We start from the raw sequence: 19,057 nt of genomic DNA on the forward strand, positions 1-19,057 counted from the left end.
ATGTAAACAGAATCAAGTTAAAGTACGAGGAAAAAGACCTCAGTGTAAGAGTCATCATTTTAAGGTAGTAAAATATTCTTGTCCAAGTTTTTTTTCCCATTATAGTAAAATTTTATTCTTTGACTTACAAGTCATATTTTCAGATAATAACAAAAACATTACAAGAAATTACCTTCCTGATGTTGACAGAATGTTATCCTCTTGACATTTCCTGCTTTTATTACAACTATTTTTCTTTTTTTCCCTGCAAAATGATGTTCTCATAATAAGGTCTCCTCATAGTTAAAAAAAATGTATTCAACTTTCTTATCAATGTAAAACACTAGGTACAGCTACACAGTACTTGATGAAATGACAAAAATTCAAAAGGGGAAAAGAGGCAAAAAGTTACAAGCTGTCATGTTAGGACAAAGTTTCTCGCCACAAAATGGCAAGATCATATTTTTAACCAAAATTATTTTCTGTCCTGTGATATTACTACTTTATTAATTCTACTTTTTTATATGCATACTTCCATAAAATTCTTATTTCTCTCTCCGTTTGACAATCTGACTATTTATATAAAGCCAACCTAAAGAGACTCGACACAAGACCTGCAGCAAAACAAAAAAAAACATTTACAAAACCAATGATTTTTTTTTTTTAAATTATCTGAAAGGTATGGTTTTTCTTAATGTGAGAGAAGTGTTAAAAATAAACACTAATCAAAATATGTGTACTAATATCTTTATTTGGTCAGTAGGAATACTGTATTATGTATTTTTTGCCCACTTATTTTTTCTCTCAGACAGGAAAAAATGGAAAGTCATTTATTTGGTTGCTGTCCAACTCAAGGCCCATGTACTAGTAGCATGCTCTTTGGCTTCACTAGTAAAGACAACTATGGCATAATATACAAGAACCACATGTTACTAGTGTGCCAAAACTGCACTAGTTGACATCGGTGCATGATTACTACTACTAATACTACAGAAGGGCTCGATGTTAACAAGGATAATTTTAGAATGGCATTTCTGTATACTAGTAGGACAACTAACTAGTAGGACATGTTACAAGTGAGGCAAATATGTACACTAGTTAACTACTGTATGCTTCTAGTTGAACTGCAGACATAAAATTCTATGAATTAACAGCACATCACTAATAGTGTACAGATGTCAACAGTGTCGTGGAATAACACTACAAGTAATACTACTAGTTCTACTAATGCACCTAAGTCATTTCACTACTGCCTATCACTACTGTATGACATTTTTGCACACCGGGAGGACAACATGAGCATACTAGTTGTACAACTTTACTAGTGAGAAGAAATGATGCACTAGTTGACAAATGCGTGCTACTAGTACTGCTAGTGACAAAATTTTACGAGATGACCACTACAGCTTTGCAACTAGCAACGACACTGACACGCAGATGTCGACTACTGAGGACAAAGATCATACGAGTATATGGATTACATTAGTTACATTACATTAGTACTATTATTGAAATAAAATTGTACAAATTATCTAGTGCTTCACTAGTAGTATTACAATTGCATGAATGTCACTAGGCTGCCTCACTAGTAATTAAATGTCCTACAAACATGACAAATGTTTATCCACTGGTGAAGGAATCACTACAGGAAAAACATAACGTGTAACACAATAGTTCTACTACTGTGAGATATTTTGGCAGAGTAGTGTGACAACTTTGAAATAAGTTGCACAACCACATGATACTAGTGAGGAAAAACGGTCCATCAGGTGAGCGTGTGTGAGCTACTGAAGCGTCAGAGTAGGAGAATTTCAAAATGTCCCTACCAGTACTAGTAGCACGCAGTTGTTAACTAGTGCAGTAGTAATAAAAAAAAATACCAGTATGACAGTTGTTCTACTACAGTGCTGAATTGTCCTTCTGGCGAGGACAAACGGGGTAATACTAGTACACGGAGCTCAGGCTGGACATCGTTATGGTAAGAAGGCCTTAAACGGCTTTCCATAGAAAGCAGCAGAAAACAGATTTCAATGCCAAAGCACAGATTTCTTAGACCCCAATAGAAGTTGTTCTGTTTTTTTTGTTTTGTTTTCTTTTTTTTTTTAAAGGCAGCTGCCGATAATAACGATGATGGTGACACGAACCTGAATCGCATCACGAACGCGAGCTGCCGCCACATCCGCCCGCTTTCAGGCTGATTGCGTGGCCAGGACAAACCGCCTAAGATATTGATGAAAATTGAAAAGTGACTCTTACAAAGACTGAAGCCGACTCTCGACCGGGGAGCTAACAGGAGGGGGGGCGGGGCTAAGGCCCTAATGGAACGTTTGGTGGTGGTTAATGGAGATGGGAGGACACTCATCTATGTTCATAATCGTAAGTGTATAAAAAGGAAAGGCACTCGTGCACTCCTGATGTCAGGAAACAGGAGCCTCTGCACCATCTAGCCTGCTCAACATCTGATGGGAGTTCCAGAAACATTTTTTTCCTCTTTTTGTATATTTTGTCGTGCAAACACAATTTACACAACTCGCCGCTTTCGCGTCGTCTGATTACAGCGAAGCCGCGTAATGCGCCGCTAATTCCTGCTCGGCTGAGCGGGGAGGAGGTGACGGCCGGGGATAATTAACGGGTCATTATTCCTATCCGTCACGGTTTAAATACTGCTTGTTTAAAAAGGACTTACTGTAAGTACATGGCAACCTATTGAAGGAGGCATCTACCGATGACGCCAACAAGTGCATGGTGGGGGATAAAGTTGCCTGGTCAAGCTGAGTCATTAGCCCCTTTCAAACTACCTGTAAGAGCTGGGCTATAAATGTAAAAAAAAATAACATTTAAAATGGCGCCTCATTCACTGACTGACCACGTGAACTTGGGTGACAGAGACTCTCCACACGGTTTTGTCCAGCCACACGTACATGTGAATTTGCGAGCCACAGTTACACTGGAAAACCAAAAATATTCCTGGGCGAACGCTAATGTGCATTTTTGATGACAAAATGTTCATTAGCGATTTGGAATTTGAGAGAAAAAAAGTAGCCTAAGGTTGGGCACTCTTGAAAATTTCATCGGCTGTTTCGACTGGGCCACTCTTAAAATGCACTACAACCTTTACAGGTGAACTTTTTGCCTTCTCTTAACTTTTGAATGCACGTTCCCAACTCGTCAACGCTTCAGCAAATTTTGCCCAACATGATTTTCCCTTGCAAGGAGCGAAACGGCAAAACTCAAATTCCAAGTTCATCCTGATATTTCACCAGAAAGCCGAATGACCCTGACAATTTGTGAGTACCTTAATCATCTGCTGATGAGATGCTGAGTCTGGTCGCTATGAAATAACAATTGTTACGCCTCTGATGATATAAAGTCTGCAGGATCTCTGTTAAAAAGTGTCTATGTCATTACTGTGAAACGGCCTTCCACGTTGCTACGTCTTCCTCCTGCTCTGTCGTCTGCCGCCGGCAGGCTGCAGTTGGTGCGGCGGGCCGGACAGCTTGTGGGCTTCAAAGTTCAGTTTTTGCTGCAGGATCCCAGAGAGGATAAACTCGGCTGAGACAACCGGGAGTGACGCCGAGACGGCCGTACGGCACAGCGGCCAGTCCTCTGTGCAGGAGATCACCATGGTGTGAGGCTGATGAGGCAGACAAATTACAATTTTACTTTTGTTTATAAAAGGGGTGAGTAAAGTAAGGCCCGTGGGTCACACATCAAGCGTAACATTCTTTAATCCTGCCTACCGAGCTTGAACATCACAGAAAGCTCTGTCATAATTGTTGCATCTGTTTTCAACACAGGTTTTCTTAAAACTGGTTAATTCAAATACATTTTGCATTTTTCCATTAATTCTGTAATTGGTAAAGAGACGACATGAGTTTAACTCCATCCATGACCAAAAAGGTAACTCAATTTACTTGTATACATAATCAATTTGCCCTATTGAAATACCAATCTCGAGCCCCCCTCCATCCCCCCAAAAACTATTTATTTTATCAAATTAGAATAAAAAGGGCATTCTGCACAATTTGGAGAGGTCGCCCCAGTCTACCGGGGTTGGGGTGGGACTTCTCAATGTGGATGCCTCCCACAAGTTGTCTTTCCTCACCTGGATCCTCAGTCCCTGGCCACGTCTCTATAATATAGTCCAAATGATTGTACGTTTCTCTGTACGTGTGCATGAATCTGTTCGTATGGGTGTGTTGTCTTCTCTATGTGGGGGTTGGAGAAAATAATACATTTTTTTTTTAATCCCATTGTATTGAATTTTCATACAGTTTATGTAAAACATCTGGTTTTAAATATGTAACAGCAACTGCTCATTGCCCACACATTGCTTATTCCGGTACATTAATTGCTTCCATTGTTTGTATTTTCCCCACAACACTGACTCATGACTTGAAAAACACCCAAGGTACCACTGTATACTGTTATCCTTTCCTTTTTCTTTGATCACCCTACATTGAATGTCCCAAAAAAGACACAAAAATACCAACGACAAAGCTAAGTCAATCATTTTGTGTTATTCTTATGAAGAATGGCAAAATCTTGTACGATGGCAGTTTGATGGGCAAATTTAGTATCTTATATTTCCTGAAAGTTTGGGTTGAACTGCCACAACTTTGGTGCCATTTGACTTCATGGAGGTTCCACTCCACCATTATCTACACTTTATGAGTTTGTACCTTGTGTGAAGAAGGCATCTTCAGGAGAAAGGTGGCTCCGCTGCAGGAAATGATGTCCTTCATGTAGACTGGCTCGGGCTTCACCGACTTGGTGACGTGGATCTCGTAGCCCTGAAAGAAACAATGCAATGCAAGATCATGTGTATGGGTCTCATTTTAAAACACCTGCACAAAAAGGATCGATACATCTTCGTTCTGAGTGCCTCTTATGTTCTTTTTTTTTGGGGGGGGTGGGGGGCTAGAATATCGTACAATCTGCAATTGGCTGGCAACCAGTTAAGCGTGTACCCTGCCTACTGCCCGTTGATAGCTGGGATAGGCTGCAGCACTCCCGCGAGCATCATGAGGATAAGCGGCACAGAAAATGGCTGGATGAATATCGAACAATCCTTTAGCTGACTCAGCAAAGTGGCATGGAGGAACAGTGACTACGTTTACATCCTGTGTTAGCATGTTGGCAGTAAGTAGATAAATGGCCTGCATCCGGAGAAATGCATGCTAATTTAAGAAGTCATCATGTTATCTCATCTTAGCCGAGTTGAAACCAAGATACTCGCACAAAAACGTTATATGTGGTGAAAAACAGTTTCGGCACATTTTCTACAAATATTGCTGAGATGATGTGTGTGGGAAAAATGTACAAAAGATGAGGAAAGTTATCTAAAGCCTTATCACACTAAGTTGCTGAAAAATACAGTGAAGAAAATAAGTATTTCAACACCCTGCTATATTGCAAGTTCTACTACTTAGAAATCATCGAGGGGGTCTGAAATATTCATCGTAGGTGCATGTCCACTGTGAGAGAGATAATCTAAAAAGAAAAATCCAGAAATCACAATGTATGATTTTTTTTAACAATTTCTTTGTGTGATACAGCTGCAAATAATTATTTGAACACCACACCAATCTCAGAGTGGAGCCCCATGCAAGATATCACCTCGTGGGGTCTCAATGATCCTTAGAAAGGTGAGGAATCAGCTCAGGACTACATGACAGGACTTGGTCAATGACCTGAAAAGAGCTGGGACCACCGTTTCCAAGGTGACTGTTGGTAATACACTAAGACATCATGATTGAAATCATGCATAGCACGGAAGGTTCCCCTGCTTAAACCAGCACATGTCAAGGCCCGTCTTAAGTCTGCCAATGATCATTTGGATGATACAGAGGCGTCATGGGAGAAAGTTTTGCGGTCAGATGAGACCAAAATGGAACTTTCTGGTCATAATTCCATTAACCGTGTTTGGAGGAAGACGAATGATGAGTTCCATCCCAAGAACACCATCCCTACTGTGGAGCATGGGGCTGGTAGTATCGTGCTTTGGGGGTGTTTTTCTGCACATGGGACAGCACTGTATGAAGGAGAGGATCACCGTGGCCATGTATTGTGAGATTTTGGGGAACAACCTCATTACCTCAGTCAGAGCATTGAAGATGTGTCGTGGCTGGGTCTTTCAACATGACAATGACCCGAAGCACACAGCCAGGAAAACCAAGGAGTGGCTCCGTTAGAAGCATATCAAGGTTCTGGCGTGGCCTAGCCAGTCTCCAGACCTAAACCCAATAGAAAATCTTTGGAGGGAGCTGAAAGTCCGTGTTTCTCAGGGAGAGCTCAGAAACCTGTCTGATCTCGAGAAGATCTTTGTGGAGGAGTGGGCCAAAATCCCTCCTGCAGAGTGTGCAAACCTGGTGAACAACAACAACAGGAAACGTTTGACCTCTGTAATTGCAAATAAAGGCTACTGTACCAAATATGAACATTGGTTTTCTCAGGTGTTCAAAAACTCATTTGCAGCTGTATCACACAAATAAATCATTGAAAAAAAATCATACATTGTGATTTCTGGATTTTTCTTTTTAGATTATCTCTTTCACAGTGGACATGCACCTACGATGAAAATTTCAGACCCCTCCATGATTTCTAAGTGGGAGAGCCTGCAATTATAGCATGGTGTTGAAATACTTATTTTCTTCACTGTATGTACCCGTATTTTGAGGGGAAAAGCGAGTTAGGGCACCTGTAAGAGAGGCTGGCTTCTGGCAAGCCTCAGAGACTCCTGCAGGCAAAAACCAAACTGTTTCTCCTGCTCTGGATCTTTCACGATGAAGACATCAGGAGAAAGAAAGCTCCCGGCTTTACCACTCTGAAACATAAAGACTCTCTCAGACGTGAAATTCCTTTTCTTTTCTCTGGTCATTTAGTGGCTAACCTTGGCCAGCCAGTGTGTGTTGACAATGGGGATTCCTTTAGCCACCGCGCACAAAAACTTGACAGTCCTGCGCACCTTGTCAGTCACAAGGCAGTTCATGTCTCCGATGCCATTAGCCAAAGTGCCTCCCAAACGGGCCAGCACTCTTTCCCCAGCATCGTCCACCACCCCCGTGAACAGCACCTGAAAGTGGATGACACGTGGGTTACGCCAACCCGTCCCACTTGCTGCTGTTAACCTGCCATTCATTCATCTAAGATCAAATACAAGACCAAAATCAAGGCAATTACTTTGGTACGGAAATAAAAACAAATGTCCTTAATTTACAACAGTCCCATGATACAACTTTTAGATTACAAACAACACAATAATAAATTAAAAATAATTTTTCACAAGACATTCAGGTACGACTGAAATAATTATTTATTTGATTACGAATTTGGAATTTTAGCATTTTATTTATTTTGGTACCATTGAATACCTCTCATTAAATTGTGGCGGTGGACCGAATGTTTTGGGCCAGTGCAAAAGAGTGATAGGGGACAAAATGAATCAAGAAGATACACAAACCTTGTAAGAGGGGCTGAGATCTTGTGGTCGACGACTCAGTAATGAGGAGCTGTGAGAATTCACGGAAGAATCTCGCGTTTTCCTCTTGCTGCTGATTGTCGTCTTAAGATGAAAGACAAAGCATCAACACATATGGAATGATCATCGGGAGGCCATCATTTAGCACTTAATTCATTAGTGCATCACGAGTCACACTACCCATGATTGGGGGTACTCTGGTGGGTTACCGGGAGAAAGGAATGAGTCATGCTTTTAGTGATAAGGACTGAAGTGCAGTAGTTGAAAAGGCTGATTCAAAGGGGAGACGAGCAGCAGCTGCACGCTAGGTTGATGTGCCGCAATATCAACTATGAGCGACTTAACATTTCATTTAGTAGCCAGAACTTTAGATGCACACTCGAATCAAACCGAATTTCAGCATGCTATGATAAAATCATAATGCCAGACCTTTTTTTTTTATTATTTCTAAACATGTCCATCTGGATTGGTGTTTTAAAAAAATCATGTGGTTCTACGCAACACTGTAATGGCGGTGTGAGGTTTTACAAATCCACTGATCGCAGCTCCATCTGTTGGGTCTGGTTTACTGCAATTCAAGCAAAATTCAACAGAGAAAGGTGCAAACTAATCACTCACTAGTCTACTTTATTACGCTACAAAACTAAGCAGATATTTTTCTTTTTTGCACTTTGTAAAGGTATTTAGGATCAGGATCATACAGACCACATTGTGTAGAAAGCAATCGTCAATAATCTTGGTCGCTAAAGCAGTCACTGCAACATATCTACTTATCTGAACACACGGAGCAATAGACAGAGTAAAACAGGATCTTCGGTTTTCGGTGCAATTCTGTTCCTATGGCTAACTTGTACACAAGACTGAACATGCCATAATCAAGCACTAAGTTACAGTAACAATAAGTAAAATATTTGTCTGAAAAACACTCGCACGCATAAAAACAATCAAATGAAAATCATGAAGCATGTTAGGTGGTCTCTGCACACCATTCGAGCAGTGCTGGATATTAATGCTGGTGCGGCATATGGAATGGACTTCTTGTATAAGAGTGGTAAAATGTGAATATTTTAGATCTAGTACAATCCAATCAATTCCGTTTTTTTTTTGGCTGACATTGGACCGATTTCCAATCTCAAAAATTGGCTCAGGACACCCATAGTTAAAAATATTTAAATTTGAACAGAAAATGTAATCAAATAAAAGACATGGATGGAGTTACCTGTGCATTTTCACCAGGAACAAGAGATTCTGCATTTCCATCCTGGATGGCTGTGGCAGGAGGAGATTCTTTAGCATTCCTGCCTTCCTTAGTGCAGGATGCACCAGCTTTTCTTTTTGCTTGGACCGGAGTTGGATTCTCATCTTTCACATGTGCCTCCAACACCCTCTTCCTTCGTTCCCTCTTGCCTTGGACCTCCCTTTCATCCCTCGTTGGTGGACCTATTTGAGTTTCAGAGGTTTCACTTTTTACCGTCTTCTGAACTCTGGCCCTGCTATTTCTTTTCGGCAGGGGAGATTCAGCAGCGGAGTTGTTCAGTGGTTCTTTTACATTTGCTCGCCTCCTCCCTCTAGTGGCAGCTGCCTGTTTTGACTCTGGCATCTCCTCCTCTTCATCAGAAAGCTTTGTTGTTAACAGGTCTGGCTTCCTGCCCCTCTTGCCTCGTGGTGTAGGCTGAGGAGCAGGATTCTGAATGAAGGCAGGGGTGATAGAATTGGGCACGGATTCTGTTTTGGCTCCTCTTCTTCCTTGTCTTGTTCCTCTTACTCTCTGAGAAATGGGGCTGCTGTTGCAGGAGTTCTCCAAAGCAATGGAATTGGATGAGGTGGATGTCAGAAGTACTCCTGGGGGCGAAGCTTCGCAACTCCCCTGCTCTGATTGTTCTGTGAGACCAGCTGCTACAGTCCGCCACCGGGTGATGGGTGCCTGGTAAGGCCCGCTGGACCTTTTCACCCCTTGCCCTCGCCCCTTACTCCCTTGAGTGCTTGAAGTGGACACCTCGGAGCTGATAGAGTTGGAGGAGTTGGAGCGGGATCTGGTCCTCTTGGCTGGGACATCCTCTTGATCTGGAGTGTGGCTAACAGCGATTGTTCTTCTGGATACCCTTCGGCCTCTCTGTGTCGCTTGGGGTATTTCTTCTTTGCTTTGTTGGAGCTCTTTGTCTGCTCGATCCTGTTTCGGTCTATCTTTGCGTTCTGTTTCCAGTTTCTCACATCCTTGTTGTTCCTCCGCCCCTTTCAACTGTTCTGGTTCTTCTCTCTCTTTTGATTCCTTCTGAGTAATTTCATTTTGTCGTCTTTCTCGCTCCCTATTTTGGACCTCAAAAATGTTGGTTTGGTGTCTCGTGGCCTCGTCCTCACTCTTGGTCCCAGCAGGCCTACACTTCCCTGTCCTTCCTCTGGCTTTATTGCCAATCACTTGTCTTTTTACTATTCGTTCCTCCTTTTCTCTGAGTTGTGATATTTCTCTTGAGTGTTTCGTGGTACTGTTTCTGACCTTAGACTGATTTTGTAGAGCCTGTGGGGAAGGTTCACTAGTGCTCATTGGCTTTCGTTCAACTACTGAGGTCTCAGTCTCCTCTGCTTGAGAACATACAAGCGGCTGTGTCTCGTCTTCAATTTGCAGTGGTCTGGCTTTTCTTTTCCTTGGGCCAGGGATCAAGATCTCACTGTCAGCTTCTTCCTCTTCAGATGTGTCCACGAGCTGAGTTGCAGCAGAAGAGACTTTGGAAGTCACAACTGTCTGAGTCTCTATTTTCTCTTGACCAAGAGTGGATTTATCTTTGTCATACTTAGGCGGGGTGTCATGATTAGGCTGACTCTTCTCTTTATCTGGTTGTATTGAAGTTACTGATGGAGGCTCCCTACTGGTCCCTTGGCCTTGATCCCTGTACTTTAAAAGACTTTTATCATTAAAACGTTCCTTTGGGATTTTAAGAGTACTGCTCAGAGACTGTGAGTCCTCATTGATTTGTTGCGGCCTTGCTTTTCTTTTATGGAACATGACTGGCATTGAGTCGTCCTCTTCACTGCTTTCCTCATTTGCACTAGTAGCAAGAGGCTGGGTCTCAGGTATACTAACAGCAAGGGGTGTAATGGCCATAACGTTAGAACTTCTTTTGGATTGCATCTCTTTACCAAGCTGCACTTTACGTGTATCCACGTGTACTCCAATTGAGTCTTCTACATCAGTTTCTTCACTTTCACTTGCAGCCATTGGCTGGGTTGGAGCTATACTCATAGACTGATGATTAGTAGCTAAATTGTAAGCATTTGATCTGGGTTGTGGCTCTTTATCATGCTGTAATTTTCTTTTACAAAAGACTGGACCCAAATCCTCATCATTGCTTTCTTCATTCTCACTTGTAGCCAAAGGCTGTGTGGCAGCTATATTCATATGCTGGGTTGCAACAGGCAAATCGCAAGCACTCATACTGGGTTGCCTCTCTTTATTCAGCGGCACTTTACTTTCGCATGTGACTTCAATCAAGTTTTTGGTATCAATTTCCTCATTTTTAGTTGTAGCCATGGGCTTGGTTACAGCTATACTCGGAGGCTGATGATTAGCAGCCAAATTGTAGGAATTCATATTTGGTTGATTCTTTTTATTAAGATGTACCTTCTCATTACGCAAGATTGGAATTAAGTTCTCATAACTTTCTTCATTGGTAGCTATAGGTTGGGTCGCAGCGATACTAGTATGATGACAGTTATCAGCCAAACTGGAAGTACTCAAATCTGTTCCTTCAGCAATCTGGTTTGGTTGAAGATGGGCGACAGGACTGTTTGTATTTGGGTGCTCGTCTTCCTGAATTGCAGTCATGAGTTTGGTTTCAGCCAAAGCAAGGGTAGAAGAGGTGGACAAGGGAAAAGGTTGGGTCTCTATATCTTCTTCTGGGTCTTCTTCAGACTCACTGTAAGGCTCTGAAATATAAGGCTGTGTCTCTTGTAAAGCCAAATTTCCCTGCTCCCCCTCAAACAACACAAGACTCCTTGCAGATGCCTTTTTGGCCTGGGTGGCCTCCATGTTTAAATCCTTCCCAAGTGATCCTGTGCCTGAGCTGGAAATATCTGCAAATGCTTGGGTATCAGCCTCAGTCACAGAGCCAAAGGCCTGGGTGCGCTCCACAGCCAGAGACTGACCTGCACTCTCCAGGTGGCTGCTGTCAGACAACCCCAATTGAAAAGACGCTCCTCGGCTAGGCAGCTCTTCCATATCCTTGATTGATGATTCATGCACTGAGGCTTGTATGGCATCATGGATCCCACTTTGTACCTCCCCTTGAGTATGAAGGATAAAGGACTGTGTTTCAGCAACAATAAAGTCCTCTTCCTCCTGGCTGTTTGAGCATGGAAACAAGGCTGAAGATCTTACTGGACTGTTGAATCCACCTAGGGAACAGAGAGGAAAATGCTCTCTGAGCATTGCTTTGGAAACATGCAGAAAAGTTAATAAATACATCTTTTCACCCATGCACAAAAGATCGGTTGGGATTCGATAATCCCTTATCAGGGTTGTGTTTCCAGAGAATGTGACCATGATCATGAGAGCTACCAAAGATGAGTGTCAGTTTTTGATATGGACAAGATGGGGAGTAACTCAGGGCAGCACCGCCACAAGCACCAACCAAAAAGAAAGAAAATGCACCTTGTAATTGGCTGAAAAGGACTCAAGGACTTCAGCACAACTTCTAGTTGGTTAAGAGCTATCTTAGTGGTAACGTACAAAGATATTTAGAACAGGGGTGTCAAACTCATTGTAGTCCGAGTCAGATAAAGCCCAATTTGATATCAGAGGAAGGACCACTAAAACAACCATAGCTGAAAGCAGAGTGTTTTAGCCGTGACCTGAAATAGAGCCCCCAGGTGTGGAGTCATGTCAGTTAACCTATCAAGAGCTTCCAAAGCCATGACCTATAAACCCTTCCCCATGTTCGTTAAGGACATGGTAATTTTTGGTTATTCTGACTGACATGAAACAGGAGGGGTTTAGTCTGATTTGACTCAGACAGTCTTCTTCTTGTTGTCCTTTCGGCTTGTCCCGTTAGGGGTCGCCATAGCGCGTCATCTTTTTCCATCTAAGTCTATCTCGTGCATCTTCCTCTCTCACAACCACTGTCCTCATGTCCTCTCTCACAACATCCATCAACCTATTCTTTGGTCTTCCTCTCGCTCATTTGCCTGGCAGCTTCATCCTCAGCACCCTTTTGCCAATATACTCACTCTCTCGCCTCTGAACATGTCCAAACCATCGAAGTCTGCTCTCTCTAACCTTGTCTCCAAAACATCCAACTTTGGCTGTCCCTCTACTGAGCTCATTTCTAATCCTATCCAACCTGCTCACTTAAAGCGAGAACCTCAGCATCTTCATTTCTTCTACCTCTAGTTCAGCTTCCTGTTGTTTCGTCAGTGCCACCATCTCTAATCCATACATCACCACTGTTTTATCAACTTTGCCCTTCATCATTTGACTTCAGACAGTGAGACCAAAAAAAAATTATATTTTTGCAGTGTATGGAAACATCTGGTTTCAACTGTTTGTATATTATTGTGTTTGTAGTTTGCAGTGGTAAAAAAGTTTTTTTTTTTTAATATTGTGAAGGTCATTGAAGAATATCCGAAAATATTGGAAAGAAACTATATCATATTGTTGTATAATATAACCACAATAATAAAACATTTTTATACACCTCTTACCTTATTTGATTTTGTACACATACCTATATGCAGTATAATGCGGTGGTGATGTGATCTGCATTTACCTGATAATTGCACAGGGGTAGAGGTATGCTGCAGATGTGGACCCTTCAAACAAGATGGTTTTATCCCTGGAAGAATTATTGGATTCTTCTCTTCTTCAAGATCTGTATCACTGTCCTGGTCAGCAGAGGCCACATTGGACTCATCCATGTTGGTGTCTGCATCAGAGACCGACTGAGCAGCTGCTGCGGTGATACCAGGAGTAACCGAGGAGGGTGCGGTGGTGACAGGTGACAAGTGAGGAGGATCACGCACCGCACTGCTGTCATTTGATTGCGTGGCTGAGTCACTGACACTCACATGTGTACTGAAAACGGGGGCCTGGTTGTCATCTGATTTCGAAATGTCCCCAATCAAGTTGAGTCTGGAAGGTGTCGCATCACAGGATGTGCCGCTAGCCTCCATGTCCAGCTCTCTGCTGCTGTCAAGCTGGACGTCATCTAGCGGGACTGGAGGGGTCGCATCAACTTTTTTAGCATCGGCTGACATGTGACTGACAGGCCCGTCGGGGTGTACGGGAGGTGGAGTTGTGTCATCCTCTTCATCCAAATCTGTATCACTGTCCATGTGAAAGCACACTGCGCTAGGCCTCTGGTCTTCAACCGGTTCCGCCTCTATGTCAGTGTCGCTGTCCATGTTAAATTTAGGGATGCCAAGTGTGGAGACGGTGGTTGTGGACATTTGCGACGACTCCTCAGTAAAGCTGGCCTTGCTTTTCAGCTGTTCTGGCACAGTGTGTTCCTCCTCCTTGAGCATGGCCCTACCCAGTGTCTGCCCATTTTCAACTGCGCCTGCCTCCTCCTCATCACTGTCATCCACGATTTCAAGCATGTTGTTTTTGTACTGTCCCCCAACATCCACGTCAGGCTCTTTTTTGCTGAAGCTGACATGTTCGTGCGGCTTCTCTCTGGTAGATGCGTTTGGTGTAATGTGGCTTAAATCCCCACAGTCGGAACTTGGAATGGAAAAAAAAAACATGTTATTGCTCAGCTGTACAGGGGGCTGTAGACTTTGAATATTGTGATTTCTCAAATATAATGCGTCCTGAAGTATAATTCGCACCCTAAAAGTTCACAAAAAAAAAAACAAAAAAAACCAGGAAAACCCTTCTACCAATGTACAATGCGGACCACCAATTTGCTGCTATCCATATGCTCAAAATATTAGGAATTAACTGTATTTTGATTTTGCTAGGTTTGTACTTTTATTTTTTGTACTTGTATTGTTTTTCAAAAAATCATCAGTACAACAATCATTAATAATAATCTTTGTGCATGTACTGATCCGGCGGTATTATATATCGCGGGACAGGCCACAGCACACGCTTGACCTGGTCCCTACAATTGTCAGAACAGAATCCCTCAACCAACTAAAATAAATGCTCAACGATGGCATAACATCTTATTAATACTGTTGATAACACATATTACAATCTTGAAAAAATAAAACTATAAAACACTGTTTAACTTAAACATTTTTGCATTAAATATTCATCCATAAAACGTTTGTGCATTGTACAATTTATCCACTACATTACACATCAAGACTTCAAAAGAGACATCTGACTGGCACGCTCTGTGCCATCCATGGGGTTTGTGAGGAAACATTTTTTGAATCCTAAGAGTCTTGGTTCCCTTTATTCCTCATTATTGTCAGCGCTTTGAGGGGAAGGGCTACTGTGCCAACAGCCCAGCCTGTTCCCCCCGTTCAGTTACTATCTGTAGCAGCTCTTCATAGGGTTAGGTCTCTATTAAAACGAGACCTCAAACTACATAGAAATTAGCGTAATGGGGACTTTTAAAAAAAGCGCGCATTTCAATTATGTGCGCTATCCCGTTTTTTAAAAATGATCGCACGATCGTATTACCTAGTTTCAGCTCACGTTGTTTTGCTTCCGGTTTGGCCGAGTCATCGGCCGGAGTTATGACAGATTTCTTTTAAAAGCGGCAGCATAACTAGCCCTTGTAGTCGACATTTTTTTGTCTTTGTTTAAGTTAAAACAAATTCACGGGCAGTCCTTTTTAATGTTTGGTACAGTAGCAACAAATATGCTATGCTAATGATCGTTAAATGCAAATAATACAAAATGTATTGACGAATCCAACTTGTTTTGTGAGGAAATAGTCGTGGCAATAAATAAATAGAAACAGATAAATACATAAATAAAAAAAGGAGGACATTCTGTTTTTTTACGACGAGTGGTGACATATTGTCAGTGATAATGTGAAAATGAGAGGAAATTTACGTAAATACTGTATATTTACAGTGTCCGCCCCTAAATTTCCTGCCTGCACCCCTAAAAATGTAGTTGGGGCAATTGTGCTCCTAGTGAAATATGATAGTCTGGAACCCTGTAACAAAAACATATTACATACAAAGATAAAAGCCAAATAATACAGAAAAAGTCATTACAAGCACAAAAATATATTCTTTCTTTATTACTTTAAATACTGTATAGTCTTTTTGTGTACTATTATTTTAATGCTACTTTTTCACATTCACCACTTGGGAGAATTACCGAAACAAAACTCAAGGACTGTACAACATACCTTTCTGGGAATATCTTGTTGGCCGGGCTAATAGAGGTTGAACAGGTAAGGGTCGCATTATTTGAGTTAGAATCAGACCCTGAAAGCAGCCAAAGAAAATGTGCAGAAATATAGATGGGCATAACCATAATTAAATGATGAACTGTTGAATAATTCTGTCTTGAACCAAAGGAGGATGAATGAGTGCACTACTTGGTTGCTATGAAGGGACATGACAGGATTTGAAGGACAATGCCTGCTCCTAATTGCTACATATTTCTCTGTATGTTTATAAATTCAATACATACCTAGAAGCTTGCATCTGAGCTCTCTGCCCCTTGGCTTCTCCCCATCAGAGTATGAGTCGAAGTCTGGGACCACTGGCCCGTGCGGGTGGACTGAAGTGGCCTCAAAGGACAGACACCTGCTCGGTGCAGGCTTCTTTGCTTCACCCAGAGGCGGCACCTTGCTGGCACTCACATTGATGCTATCGCTCTCCTTTACAGAATCACCGAGAAAACTGGAACAAACACTTGACGTTCCGCTCCCGACGTCCTCGAGTGCGTCGGTGACGCCTACGTACTGACAAGGGATGTCTGCCATCACCAGACGGTCTCCCTCGCTCAGTGCGTAACGAACGTTGGGAGTCAACTTCAGGCGGCCCTTGCGGGTGCCATTCATGCTGCCCAAGTCCCAAACCAAAGCCTCCACATCCGCACCGCTGCGGGATCCTCGTCTGCGGTGGACGGTGATGCAGATAGTGGCGTGCTGTTTGGACACGCAGGGCGCCAGCAGGGGCAGCGTGCAGGTGTCAATGTCACGACCAAGCACGTTATCCCCGATAAAAAGAGGAAATTCTGTGTGAACAGTGTGAACACTGTTAATTCTCATCAAGAAATCTGAACTTTAGGTTACTGTTATTAAAGGTCACATATTTTACCAAACCAAGATTTTCTTGTATTTGGGATGAAATATTGACGCCATGATGCTTCAGTAAACGTGTGAAATATGAATTAAAATATTCCACACATTCCTGCATTCCAGACAATTTTCTGGCAGGAAGTCTGATAAACAGCGCATTCATATTTCGCAAGCTTATCGACATCACAAGCGGAGATCTTTACCTACCTCTCTGCTCCTGAGCCCTCGCTGTCAACATAAACATATGCTCTCACAAATGTGTCTTCTAAATAGCCAAAATATGGGACCTGGTGCTAAGACAAATATTGCTCCCAACAATATGTTAGACTTCTTTTTCTCTACTGTAATGGTATAAACAAACTCAGTGCACTGATTTGCTTTGCACATACTGCAGTAAATTGACTTTGAAGTTTATTAATCCATCCTGACTACGCTCATAACTCAAAATAATAATGCAGTAACGAGTCAATTTTTATTCCAGCCCACAATAAAACCGATTCAATTGTCCAACAATAGCCCTTTATAGATTTTAAATAAAACATGACATGCTCCACCATGCACCGTCACTGTACTCTTAGTTGGTCGCTCTTCACTTGCTATTCACAGGGATTTTACATAGACTATTTTTGACAAGATTACATATCTGCTATAAGATTGTGATCGTTTAAAATTTCACAAATCTCATATCGATTTTAAAGTGCTGTCCATGCAAACTGACGCCAATAAGGGAAGCCTTTTTTGAGGTGGCCCTTGGTCCTGGAATGACCAACACTCAATTCAAACTGGCCTCATTTGTCTCTGTATAGTTCTCAATTAAAAGAAAATGAATGTCTTGATATCACTTTCTCTTGCTGGCATGTGATAAATTCTCCTCACTGTGTTGGGATGTGGTCGCTTCTGTACTGTATTTACTGCTCTCCTTTGTGGATGGATTTGCAAGTACTACGCTTCTGAGGGCCATATAGAGGATTAATCGACTCAATTTGGGTACTGTAAGCATTTTTTGTGTGTTCATTGGTATATTCTTATTTTTCAAGCAATCCGGTTCATGTGCATGTGTTGCCACGTCTGTGGGTGGAGGAGCAAAGCTTGCGAAGGCAGAAGGCAATGTGTGTACAGGATGATAACTTTCAATGGCTGTGAGCTATTTCTTGTAGTGACACACAAGAAACAATGCCCTGCTAACAGTCATTATCTGCTACACGTTATAATGCAATCTAGCGCTTTATAAGTTAGTGACATATTGACAGTTAAAAAAATGAAAGTGACATTACTATTTTTGCCTGCTCCCTTAAGTATCCATGCCTAGAACTTGCCTTGGACCTTGGTCTCAATGTTTGTTTGTTTTTTATTTTATCTAAATAAAAGTTGTTTTTTTGTGTTTTACTTCGCCCCACTAGTAACTAAAATCATAGCTACATGCTTGCCTCGCACCTGTTTCAGGAACGTAGTCATTCTTCAAGATGCACAGCTTGGCTAAAGGTTGACGCCCCTTGTCTGTCTTTTCTTCTTCATTTTCCTCCTCGTCTGGCTCGAAGACGGAGTCGTTGATGACTTGAGTGGCGTCCATTCCTCGCCAAGAAGCACAACGTCTGCCATAACATAATCAAGTTAAGATTCGGTCCACAAATTTCAGCTTTTTTTCTTAGCACATACCATCCGTCATATATGTGATGCTAAGAAACTAACGTCAGTGTGAACGGCTAATGTTAACGACGTTAGCATAGCAGTAAAATGCACTTTTTTTTCTACTGAGATGCAGCTCGGGACAACAATGCCTCGTGCATATTGCTGTGCATAGTCGTGTTCTAACGGTCTAAGCATTTCCAGCAGATGTTTTCTTTCGTTATATTTTGCAAACAAACTGTGTTGAAGTAAAGGAATCGTCACTGTTACTTTGACTTAATAAACAATGCAATTACAAAGGGCAAGTCAAGGTAAACTCATCAAATACGTTTTAGCACCTCCGTTGATAGATATGCCCGCTAAATATTACACATTTTGGTATTTAATCTTATGGATATAACCGTACAAAGTGTAGGATTTATTCTGTACAGAAGAAGAAACTAGTCTACTTACCTCTGCCTTTTGAGAAAGTAAACAGTTTGTAAAACTTTTTCCGGGTTACGCTCGGTCACTCCCACAAGAATATGTCAAACTGTAATACGATTGCTCAGAACGACAGTCACTCCACATATACTCAACATCCATTGGTCATTTTTACTTCCGTTTGATACGTCAGATTTCGGATTGGGTAAAAAACAAGAGTCGGGCAACAGCCTTTCGCGCCACGTGCCTTTTAAAGGGAAAGTGCCACATAAAGGCTTTTGTTTGCTCCACTAAATATTTGTATTTGATTACGAAATTGTTTTGCAGTTACATAATGTTAAAA

The 19,057-nt window shown here is 41.9% G+C and overlaps 1 protein-coding gene across 2 annotated transcripts; it reads right to left on the reverse strand.

Moving 5' to 3' along the window:
• Positions 1-1,986: 1,986 nt before the first annotated feature.
• On the reverse strand, positions 1,987-18,903 carry mdc1 (mediator of DNA damage checkpoint 1). Of its 2 annotated transcripts, none has more exons than XM_061819683.1 (11): positions 18,745-18,903; positions 18,100-18,257; positions 16,053-16,601; positions 15,766-15,844; positions 13,219-14,171; positions 8,679-11,848; positions 7,442-7,543; positions 6,872-7,054; positions 6,680-6,805; positions 4,662-4,772; positions 1,987-3,613 (listed from the first exon to the last, which is right to left on the reverse strand). In XM_061819683.1, exons 2-11 carry the CDS (start codon positions 18,233-18,235, stop codon positions 3,410-3,412), a joined length of 5,613 nt encoding a protein of 1,870 aa, XP_061675667.1. In that variant the 5' UTR covers positions 18,236-18,257; positions 18,745-18,903; the 3' UTR covers positions 1,987-3,409. The 2 variants fall into 2 exon arrangements, with proteins under 2 accessions (XP_061675667.1, XP_061675669.1); XM_061819685.1 differs by lacking the exon at positions 18,745-18,903 and adding an exon at positions 18,698-18,726.
• Positions 18,904-19,057: the final 154 nt, after the last annotated feature.

Source organism: Syngnathoides biaculeatus, chromosome 5 (genome assembly GCF_019802595.1).
Source record: "Syngnathoides biaculeatus isolate LvHL_M chromosome 5, ASM1980259v1, whole genome shotgun sequence".
Classification (NCBI taxonomy): Eukaryota; Metazoa; Chordata; class Actinopteri; order Syngnathiformes; family Syngnathidae; genus Syngnathoides; species Syngnathoides biaculeatus.